This window comes from Macrobrachium nipponense, chromosome 35 (genome assembly GCF_015104395.2).
Source record: "Macrobrachium nipponense isolate FS-2020 chromosome 35, ASM1510439v2, whole genome shotgun sequence".
NCBI lineage: Eukaryota > Metazoa > Arthropoda > Malacostraca > Decapoda > Palaemonidae > Macrobrachium > Macrobrachium nipponense.
The window spans coordinates 33,264,253-33,276,746 of NC_061096.1; the positions used below are offsets into that span (position 1 = coordinate 33,264,253).

Here is a 12,494-nt window from a genome sequence, read left to right on the forward strand (position 1 = left end):
GGGAGATTAAACCAGTGGAGGACAACCAAAAAGAATCACAACTGCCCTTGACCGTCTCCACCATGTAACGTACTGGTCCCAAGTCTCTCCATTCATGTTAGGAGGTTGCAACTGTCCATATCCCAGAACCTGAATCTGCATTTATCCCCAAAAGGTATAAAATAAGATTACCAATAGATAATCCCTTTTCGCCTTAAACCGAGCTGCATAATCCAACAGGAAGCGAAAGTGTTCTCACTTCTTCCAAACCGAGCAAGTATAACTATGAGGACATTACCCTGCAGCATCAGAAATGAGTTACTTGTTTTAGTTACTTGTTTCCTCGCTAAAAACTCCTGCTGGGTTGGCATCTCCACCTCTCTAAGAAGTAGCAGAGACAAGACAAAGTACATAAAAGGTAATAACTCAAGTTAGACTGAAAATCCATCAGCATGTCTGTCAGTCTCGAGTTCATTTCCCCATAGGAAAGAGAAAGAAAGCGAACATCCTACTAAAGACAGTTAAATGACCAATAAGCATTGTACAGCAAAAGGCAGCCTTCGGCTCTCCACAACTTTAAAAGACAAGACGACAAGCCAAGGCAGACACAAAGGGAGATTGTGTGTCCAAGGATGAAAAAAGTTACTAAATGCTCTCTAATTGGAGAGAGCGTTGGTTCTCTTCTCCAATATTTAGAGGCCGCCAAAACACGCTACGACAATTAAGATATATTCTTTATGTGGCCTCTTTCCTCAACAAAATGAGGATACAGCAAGGCATAGTGTGGCAACAAACGCCGACCAGCCCAAACGAGTTCCTCCAACTCCCTTCAAACTTCTTCTGTCAGCGGGCGAAGCGAGGAGACAGCTGCCAACAGGAGGCAAACAAAAGAGCTTAAAGGATTGCTCTTTCTCCACAACCCTGGCAACAAAAAGCGACACTTGTCGATAAGAGGTGACAGTAGCTGAGTGCTGTATCGAATCCACCACGACTCAATGAGAGGAAGACAGTTTAAGAGACTCGGGACTCGGCACGAGTCAACGATGTCCACAGCAGGGTTCCCAGATGTATCAGACCAGATTATCGTATCGAATCTCTTCAAATTATCGTATTTTAATTAACCCTTAAACGCCGACTGGACGTATTTTACGTCGACATTTTTTGTCTCTCGGGTGCCGACTGGACGTATTTTACGTCGCCATACAAAAGTTTTTTAAAAAATTCGTGGAAAAATACTTTTAGGCCTACCAGCCGAAAACTCTTGAATCACGCGCCTTGGGGGATGCTGGGAGTTCACGGATCAAGGTGTTGTTTTGTTTACAATCGTTACGCAGGCGCGCAAGCGCGAATTTCTTTCTTGCCGCACTAAAAAGTATCTGTGACACATCTCGGAAATTATTTTGTCACTTTGACATAATTTTTTTACCATTTTAAATTAGCCGTTACATGGAGTATTATATATGAAAATGTGCGCATTTTTATTTAGAATACAACAGAAAAATACTCATGATTGTAGATTTTATCAGTTTTGAGATATTTTCATATAAATAACGATATGTGCCAAAATTTCAACCTTCGGTCAACTTTGACTCTACCGAAATGGTCGAAAAACGCAATTGTAAGCTAAAACACTTATATTTTAGTAATATTCAATCATTCACCTTAATTTTGCAACTAATTGGAAGTCTCTAGCACAATATTTTGATTTATGGTGAATTTATGAAAAAAAATTTTCCTTACGTCCGCGCGGTAACTCTTCCGAAAAAAATCATACATGCGATTGTGGTAATGTTTGCACCATTTTAAATTAGCCGTTACATAAAGTTTTATGTATGTAAATGTGCGCAATTTTATGCACAATACAATTAAAAACAACCCATGATTGTAGCTTTTATCAATTTTGAAATATTTTCATATAAAAAATGATAAGTGACAAATTTTCAACCTTTGGTCAACTTTGACTCTACCGAAATGGTCGAAAAACGCAATTGTAAGCTAAAACGCTTATATTATAGTAATATTCAAGCATTTACCTTCATTTTGCAACAAATTGGAAGTCTCTAGCACAATATTTCGATTTATGGTGAATTTATGAAAAAAATAACATTTTCTTTACGTCCACGCGGTAACTCTTCCGAAAAAATCTTACGTGCGATTGTGGTAATGTTTGCACCATTTTAAATTAGCCGTTACATAAAGTTTTATATATGAAAATGTGTGCAATTTCATGTAGAATACAACAAAAAATAATTGAAGGTTGTAGCTTTTCTCATTTTTGAAATATTTGCATATAAATCACGATAAATAGAAAAAAAACCACGTTCAGTCAACTTTGACTCTACCGAAATGGTCGAAAAACGCAATTGTAAGCTAAAAATCTTACAGTCTAGTAATATTCAGTCATTTATCTTCATCTTGAAACAAATTCAAAGTCTCTAGCACAATATTTAGATTTATGGTGAATTTAAAAAAAAAAAACTTTCCTTCCTCCGCGCGAGGATTCTCAGCCACAAATCTCTGAAATGCGGAATATTTGCTCCATTTCATATTAGGCATTTCATAGAGTTTTATATATGAAAATGTGCGCAATTTCATGTAGAATAAAACGAAAAATATTTGAAGGTTGTAGCTTTTCTTATTTCCGAAATAATTGCATATAAAAAAATATATATAAAAAAATTTGACATTCGGTCAACTTTAACTCGTCGGATATGGTCAAAAACTGCTTTTGTAAGCTAATATTCTTACAGTATAGTAATATTCAATCATTTGTCTTCATTTTGAAAGAAATTGGAAGTCTCTAGGACAATATTTAGATTTATGGTGAATTTTTGAAAAAAAAAATTTGTTTACGTCCGCGCGTTACGAATTCATGCATTATTTTGTGATAATATTTTCTCTGTGTTGCTTTTATCATTTTACAATGTGTTATATACCAAAATGATCGCAATTTAGTGTACATTACAACGAAAAAAAAGTAACTTGTTACCTTTAACCGTTTTACGCACAGCGCGATTTGAATACAATTATATGAAATTTTGTTTTTGTGCTATCATATATCGCATTATTTATATATGATAATGATAATTTTTTTCATTTCTGATGGTTGCATACTAAACTTCAGCCAATGACAAAAAAAGGAGCCAAAAATGAACTCTTAATCTTGAAAACTAAGCGCGCTGTGATTTTTTTGAAAAAAATATTTTTTTCCGCTTCCGCGCTCACTCTGAAACACCTCCGGCACACGAGACTTTTTTTTTTTTTTACCGCTTCGGCGTTTAAGGGTTAATTATCGTTTATCGTACACAGGGTCAAATTATCGTACTTGTAAGATAATTATTGTATGTCTAGGAACCCTGGTCCGCAGTCCGCACGAGTCAACTGAGGGAAAGAGAGAACGAGGCACCAGAAGTGGGAGAGGAGTTAAACGACGCTCCCGCCTCGTCCGAAGTGATCGCACATAGTTGAAAGCATTCCTATATGAAAATAAGTTAGAAATCTCTGAAGCTAGAATATCTAACTTGGCAAGAACTTTAGATACTACAGACAGTGTAGACTTGAAAGAGAAACATTAATCGAGGCAGTAGTAAGAGATTTGCAGATAGCTGGAGAGGAAGCACGCAAAGAACGAACACAAGCATTACGAAGAAAAAGGAAAATGCTAGCAGACGAGAATTTAGAGTAACCAAAACATGAAAGATAAGCAGTCGAATGAGTCGACATATCTAAATGTGTAAAACTCGCTACAGATACATTATCATCTCAATAAAATGTCTATACTATATCATATATTATTGAGCCTATGCATGCTAACACCTCAAACTAGGTGTTGAAGATGACAGAATGAGCCTATGGAGTGAGCATTAATGCTTACCGAAACAGTCCTTATGTGAACGCTTTAACGGCCCTAGGTGATCGCTTTAGCGGTCCTTTGGCGAACTCTTTAAACGAGATTCAAACCATGAAAAGGGCGAAGTAAGTATTGGAGGGCACAGAATCCCATTATCCTGAGAACCTACCCGGATCCCTGGCAGCGAACGTTTTCAACTGACGCAGGGCAGTTCTAGGCTCGTGCTACGAACAGACAAGGGCACCAACACCTTACTTCTAACAGGGAACACAAAAATGAGCGCACACTATGGAGGGATTCGGAACGTTCCCGTCATGAACTTAGTTCAAATTGTATTAGAACTAAAAATAGGTTAATGTTCTAACTTCTCGTTACGCTTTTCCTGAACCGAATGGGGAGCAGAAGGCAGAGCTACAAAGGAAGTCAACACTAGCCTAATAAATTGCCTAGTCTGAGTAGGGATAGCCTGACAGGTGTAAGTCCTGACCTAACTAATTGCTTTCGCAATCTATTAGTTTCCAGTCTTTCCTATATTTGACATATTCAGTCATAAATTTCTCAAAACAATTCCCTACATTCTTCACATCTAGTAGTTCCAAGATCACACCCTGTACCCTTGTCAGTACAAAGGAATGTTGATCAACTTCCAATTCACCATCCTGGTTACACCAAAAACATTCCTACATAGCCTGATGTTATTGGTTTTGCTTCCGGTGGAAGATATCCTAGGAAAATGAAATTACAACACCGTAAACAGGTGTAAAACAGCCAAACTTCACAGAATACCAACAATCACCTAGCCGCAATGGTGGCAAGGAGAATTCTGACAAGAGCTAAAACATTCGAAACACACCTGGTGGAGAACAGGTAAACTAGACAATCATCTGGGCAGCCATTCGATTTTTTTGTTTGAATGCCGACTCGCCTAATCGGCGGGGAGATATAGCTAAATTTAACAGTAGGTAAGATTAACCTTAAATAAATGGACATCAGGATAGAAGACAAGACCCTCCTACTGGTGGTTGGTCTCACCTAAGCAAAGACTTTATTTTGCTCTTCTTAAACTTGAAATTACAATGATACCTCTGTTAGCTATACATAAACAAATAATAAATATGATACAATTCAGTGTTCAAAAAGTTTGAAGTATAAATTCATCTACGCGTTTCTGGCAGTGATATGTAGTCTGCATCGCAAAATTTATATTACAGTGTACTTCATGCATGGAGCAATAATCATCTTGAAAACTTTGCTTTTTGAAAATTTTCAAAAATCAAATCAGAATGTAGTAGTAATGTACACAATGACTTACTACTAGCGGCACTAGCCTAATGACAACTAAATGCCTTCTGCAGTGAGAATAATTCTTCTTGTAAAAAAGCAAGAGAAGGCTTTCATGACAATAATTACCAAACAGCACACTAACAAAGAATTTCTAAATGAGAAGAAACCTCATACAGAAAATACAACGTAAGTTTTAATGAATTTTTTTATACATTTCTTATGCATTTAAAAAGATGTTGAGTAATTCAATAGTACGTATATTAACTGAAAACAAGTCATGATTATTTATGTGCCTCTAATGAATGCTTGAGAAAACAGTGATATTGAATATTTGAAAAAAATTTATCCCGAACAAAGTAAAGAAATTCATATACGTATCCTCTTCAATCTCTTTACTTGAACATACAATAACCTCTCCCTGATTCCCCGATCAGTAACACTTTCAGGTTAAAAGCAAAGTTCTTGACCACACTTTATGTGAAAGGTGAAACATGAGGATCAGGAGAGCTTAGAGACAGGGTTTCACTTTCACAGTTATCTACAGTAATTACATTACTTCCATCAGATTTGAAATGAACTTCTTGAGTAGTATCACAGCCAGCATCAAATGGATCCACATCAAGAGTAATCAAGTCAGCCTGACTTACAATGGAACAAGGGTTAACTGTGTGATCCTCAGGAGAGCGAAAAACAAATGTTTGACTTAAATTACTCAGGTCAAACCCTTGAGTCTCCTGACAAGAAAATGTAAGGGACTGAAACTCGTGGGGGTCAAGAGTAGCTGCGGCTTCATGTGATTCAATAATCACGTCTTCAGATTCAGTTATATCAACGTTAACTGAGTGAGCATCTACAATTTCCTCTCCAGCATCACACATATCAATTTCACTTATAATAATCTCTTTATGTTCATCAGCTTCGCTTATAATAATCTCTTTATGTTCATCAACAACATTGAAAGTTTCAATATCATGTCCATCAAAATTGATGACACATGTTCCCAGAAGATGACCCTTCTTGTGGTAGACAAAACAGGATCTTCTTGTAAAAGTTTTCAGGCAAAGATTACAAGGATATGACTTTCCAAAACACTTCAAGTGATTCAGAAGAGCAATCTTCTGAGTAAATGTTCGACTACAATCGGTGCACTTGTAAGGTCCACCACTGTGGGTCAGGTGGTGTACTTTTAAAGAACTTTTCTGAGTAAAACTTTTAAAGCAGATTGTACACTGATGAGGTTTTTCCCCACTATGAAAAATCATATGACTTTTGAGGTGGGCACTCTGTTTGAAACTTTTATTGCATACCTCACAATGATACGGTTTTTTTCCAAAATGCATACTCATGTGCCTTTTAAATGATCCTTTATGATAAAACTTTTTCTCACAGAGTTCACAATGATGCTCTTTAACACCTGTGTGTTTTTTCATATGAGAGTAGTAAGATGATCGATGGACTAGACTAGCTCCACAAATATAACAAAGATATTGTTTATTACTTGAATGAGTATCCATGTGATTTGTAAGAGCATATCTTGAGGAAAAGCTTCTTTTACAAGTGCAACAGTGATGAGTCAATCCTCTTGTATGTAGTTTTTGATGACAAGTATATTGCTGTTTCTCACTAAACCTCTTATTACAATATTGGCACTTAAAAGGCTTTTTAACTAAATGGGACTGCAAATGATACTCAAAGTCATTTCTGTCTGAAAAACTTAGGTCACACTTAGAGCATTTATATGTCTCTCCCTCACAAAAATCTTCAAGATGTGTCTTCATATGCAAATTAAGTAAATGTGAATTTTCAAACATGTTTTTACAAACCTCACAGGTAAAAGTGTTATTTGTCATATGATCAAAATTGTGCAAATTTAAAGAAATTTTATTCCTAAATGCACTTCCACATTTACTACACTTATAGGGACGGGCTTCAGAATGAAGTGCTTCGTGTAATTCTAAAACATAATCACTTTTAAAAGATTTATTGCACTTGATACAACTAAATGGCCGTGAATGAACTTGCATGTGCTTTCTTAGATAAGAATTTGCCCTGAATTTCTTATCACAAACTTTGCATTTGTACTTCTTACTGCGATGGAGTCTCATATGGTCAAAATACTTTTTCCGTTTGTCAAATTTCTTATTACATGGAATACAAAACAGACTAGAAACCTGGAACTTGCACTTCTCAGAGCCTCTACTTGTGCTATTAACTTTTTCAACATTTTTCAGTTCTCCACAAGCCACTTTTAATTCACCATCAGAAAAATTTTCCAGCTTATGTCCTGCCAAATGACTATTAAGTTCTGCTCTACTCAAGAACATCACTTCACACACAGAACATTGGAAAACAGGATAGTACACAGCTGAGTTCAAGTCACACCTTTGAGTTTCATTACTTACACCTACTTTTCCTACAGGAACCAATCCTTTCTCATCATTTTGGACTGAAACACCATTCTGAGAATGAGCTCCACGATACAGTTTTTTATCTGGTACATGAACAATTTTATGATTCAGTACTTCTGACTTGGTCAAAAATACCATTGGGCATTTCATACACTTATAATATTTTTGGTAAACCTTTTTCAAACATAACTTAAAAGCACCTCCCTTTGTTTTCACTACTAGAGATTTGTGATCATTTTCATAATTGCTGTCAGAAGAATTGTCTAAAGGTCTGACTTTTTCTGAATTTTCTTGTCTTCTTGTACAGTTCTCATTGACCTTGACTTCCTCAGTATGTGACTGTACATGAAATTCTATCTCATTTTTACCTAAAATAATCATAGGACACATAATGCACTTGAAAAGTGTGCAGTAATCTTCACATATAGTTGCTTCTACTACTCCATACCTATCACCACTTCCTACTATTACCTTACTTTCAATGAGGCAAGGAAATTTATCCAGTAGAGTGTCTGTCACAAAACAATCCCCACATTCAGACTTACTTAGACTTTCACTGTCTAAGCTCATCTGGGACACTATACTTTTGTAATTTTCCAATTCTGTTTCTGATAACAGACTAAAGCAATCTGAATTGCAATCTTGTGTAGGAGTTATATTACCTGAGATATTGCAGGAAGCATCCACACAGCCATTTTCAACATTGTAATCTTTACCTCTATTACTATTTTCTACTTTAATGGTAATGCCTTGAGAAATGAAATCTTTCTCATTTGATGATATTTCTGACTCATTCTTGTCATACTTAGAAGTTTCATCACTCTGAGCTATTGTCCTCAATTCTTTACAGACTACAGTTTTTGGATTTTCAATAACAATAACCTCACTTTCCTTGTTATTCATAATTTGATGGGAATCATAGTAAGATTCATCTCTATCACTGTTATGAAGTGTTTGACTTGTATTATATCTATCTGCTTTTGATTCTTGTAAAAGAATACTGGGCGTTGATTTATGGACATAACTACTTCCAGGTTTGGTCAACACAGACTCATGTATACCAGAAAACTCTGTAGAAAATCCAACACACACCCTGTTATCGTAAGAGTGGCTGGCCAGATGATTCTCCAAGTCTGACTTGACAAAAAATGTCATGGGACATCTTGGACACTTGAGCAATCTCCGGTATATTCTCACCAGCTCTTTTAAACAGGCACCTGTCAGATCATCTGCAGAAGACCTAGAACTATCACCTTTTGTAAGAGTTTGGTTACTGATCATCTTTGACAACATTTGCCCATTGTGTACTCTGCTAACAAAGTTAGCACTTGTTTTCAGGTGGGATGAAATGTGCTCTTTTAGCTGCACTTCTGTTTTGAACACCTTAAGACATTCAGGGCAGGTGTGCTTATCGTCATTTACATGGCAAAGCAAATGAGTTTTAAGGGAACTTGGTAACATATAAATTTTGCCACATTTTGGGCATTCATTAGTTTTTTTTCTTATCATTGTCAATAAAAACCAGGTTGTACTATTCTTGCCATATTAACCCGTTTAATACATTGTATTACTGATTCATATAGGAAGTAACCACTATTTAATACATAATAATGAATGTCATTTAAGTTCTACAAAAATAACAGGTATAGTATTGCTACTAGCAATTTCAAAGCCAGGCATGGTAATTTTTTTTTTTTTTAAATTTCCATACAAGTAGTACTTACAATTAACAAAATCTTGAAGTATGCCATGAAGTATGTTTCCACCATATTAATTAATTGCAGAGTTTAATTGTAGGCAATTACGGGTACATGAATGAACACACTGGAGTCAGGATTACTCCTCGAGGTGTGATCCAAATAACTTGTCGATGTCCAAGTACATCATCTGGCTACATTCCTGCAGGCAAGAGGTCAAGTAAAAAAAGAGCTATAATAATTACTAATTTATATTATACAGTACAAAATAGGAAACGTGATATTGTTAAACTACAATAAAGTTTTGTACATACTTACCTGGCAGATATATACTTAGCTATAGTCTCCGACGTTCCCGACAGAATTTCAAATCTCCCGGCACACGCGACAGGTAGGTCAGGTGGTCTACCTTACCCGCCGCTGGGTGGCGGGTGTACGAACCAATCCCCCTTGCTTGTCAGATTTTTCTCTTCCACCTGTCTCCTGAGGGGAGGCTGGGTGGGCCATTAATCATATATATCTGCCAGGTAAGTGTGTACAAAACTTTATTGTAGTTTAACAATATCATTTTTGTACATGAACTTCCCTGTCAGATATATACTTAGCTGATTGGCACCCTTGGTGGAGGGTAAGAGACAGCTAAATAATACAGGTAAGAAGGGAAACAACTAATGTGGTAGGATATAAAAACCTTGGTTCTCACCTTTTCAGGATGAAGACCTCATAGATACTGTCTCTGAGTCTGCATTGCCTGGAGAGCTACAGCTAGGACGTGACCTGTTGCTGAAAGACTCTCGGATCTACCACTGGGATATGTGATCCCCTTCTGTGGTAGAATCCAAGTCGGATCCTGTTAAAGGATAACAGATCCTTACCACTACCTCTGCAAGGAGCCAAAACCCACCAGACCACCTAACCAAAATACAAAGGGTTAATACTACGACAAAAAGAGGTGCCTCCTGCAACCTCTTTCAGACAACCAAAAACACAAATACAAAATATAGGGTAACATATCAAAAATTTAAACAGGATAAGTTTCAGCTCCCTGCCCCAGCACCGAATCCGCCGATACGAAAGGACCCAAGGCGAAGCATTTATCATACGTGATTTTTACATCACGTAGGTAGTGGTTTGCGAAAACCGACTGGCATCCCCAAAAAGTCGCCTCCATCAAGTTCCGCACAGACATATTTTTCTTGAATGCAAGTGAAGTTGCAATGGCTCTCACCTCGTGAGCTTTCACTTTCAGTAGTTTTAAATGCTCTTCCTTGCAGGCAACATGTGCCTCTGTAATAAGGACTTCTCAGGAAGAAGGAAAGAGCATTCTTCGACATGGGCCGAGTGGGGTCCTTTACGGAGCACCAAAGCACATCTTGATTAGCCTTAAGTTGCTCCTTCCTCTTAAGGTAATACTTCATAATTCTCATAGGGCAAAGAGTTCTTTCAGGCTCTTCCCCTACCAGAAAAGATAAACCACGAACTTCAAAGCTCCTGGGCCAAGGACGTGATGGGTTTTCATTTTTTCCAAGAAACCCTGGAAGAAACGAACACACCATAGAATCTTCCTTAAACCCGACATTGCCCTCAATAGCTTGGAGCTCACTCACCCTCTTAGCTGTAGCTAGGGCCATAAGGAAGAGAGCCTTCTTCGTCAGGTCCTTGAAAGAGGCTGAGCCAGGAGGTTCGAATCTAGACGATCCAAGGAATTGTAGAACTACGTCTAGATTCCAGTTCGGTACAACATGAGAATGTTTAAAGGTTTCAAATGATCTAATAAGATCATGCAGGTCCTTATCATCGGAGATATTTAAGCCTCTATGCCGAAATACCGCCGCCAACATACTGCGGTATCCCTTAATAGTTGACACAACAAGATGACACTCTTCTTTGAGAAAAATGAGGAAATCCGCAGTTTGGGTCACAGAGGTACTGGAAGAGGAAATGTTCTTCCTCTTGCACCATCGTCTGAAGACATCCCACTTTGATTGGTATACACGCAAGGTGGAAGGTCTCCTCGCTCTTGCGATTGGTTTAGCAGCTGTTGCTGAAAAGCCTTTCGCTCTGACCAGACTTTGGACAGTCTGAAGCCAGTCAGACTGAGAGCGAGGAGATTTTTGTGGTACCTGTCGAAGTGGGGCTGTCTGAGTAGATCGCTCCTTAGCGGGAGCGATCTTGGAAGGTCCACTAACCATTCCAGTACCTCTGTGAACTATTCTTGGGCCGGCCAAAAGGGAGCGATTAAGATCATTCTCGTTGAATCGGACTCTACGAATTTCTTGATAGTTAGCCCCAGGATCTTGAAGGGGGGAAACGCGTAGACGTCAAGTCTGCTCCAGTCTAGTAGAAGAGCATCTATTGCTAATGCCTCTGGATCCGATATCGGAGAGCAGTAAGGATCCAGTCTCTTGTTTTTCAACGTGGCAAAGAGGTCTATGTGTGGCCTGCCCCACAACTTCCACAGGCTCTGGCATACATCCAAATGAAGGGTCCACTCTGTGGGAAGGACCTGATCTTTCCTGCTGAGGAGATCTGCTCTTACATTCCTTTCTCCCTGCACGAACCTGGTGAGAAGCTTAATTCCCCTTTCTTCTGTCCACAGAAGAAGGTCTCTTGCTGTCTCGTGCAGGGAGAAGGAATGCGTCCCCCCCTGTTTTCTGATATATGCCAGAGCTGTAGTGTTGTCCGCGTTGACCTGCACTACCGATCTTCTGACTTTGGGCTCGAAAGCTTTCAGAGCCAACCACACAGCCATCAACTCCTTTCTGTTGATGTGCCAGGCTACCTGGTCCCCCACCCAGGTACCTGCCACCTCTTTGGTTCCCAGAGTTGCCCCCCACCCCGTGTCCGACGCGTCGGAGAACAACACTAGGTTGGGGGTCTGGGATTGAAGAGACAGTCCCTTCGCACAGAGGTTGGGATCTGTCCACCATATGAGATGTTTCTTGACTTCCTGGGATAACGACAGGGAGAACGTCAAATCCTGAGAACGACGACTCCAATTCCGATGAAGAAAGAATTGGAGCGGTCTCAGGTGCAACCTTCCTAGGGAAACGAATTGCTCCAGCGAGGAGAGCGTCCCCAGCAGACTCATCCACTCCCTCGTTGTGCATACTTCTTTCCCTAAGAAGGTTGTTACTCTCTCGAATCCTCGGGCTATCCTTTCCTGAGAGGGAAAAGCCTGAAAACTCAGAGAGTTCATCTGTATCCCGAGATACACACACTCTTGTCCGGGAATTAGCGACGACTTCTTGAAATTGACGAGAAGTCCCAACGCCT

At 38.7% G+C, this 12,494-nt stretch overlaps 1 protein-coding gene across 1 annotated transcript; it reads right to left on the minus strand.

Moving 5' to 3' along the window:
• Window positions 1–5,586: 5,586 nt before the first annotated feature.
• Window positions 5,587–9,030, minus strand: LOC135208314 (zinc finger protein 62-like). The gene has a single exon (XM_064240416.1). The coding sequence runs from the start codon at window positions 9,028–9,030 to the stop codon at window positions 5,587–5,589; it is 3,444 nt and encodes a 1,147-aa protein (XP_064096486.1).
• Between the last annotated feature and the right edge of the window lie 3,464 nt (window positions 9,031–12,494).

Coding starts and splice junctions, on each gene's coding strand:
- LOC135208314 (XM_064240416.1), bottom strand. CDS start 9,030: ATGATAAGAAAAAAAACTAATGAATGCCCAAAATGTGGCAAAATTTAT.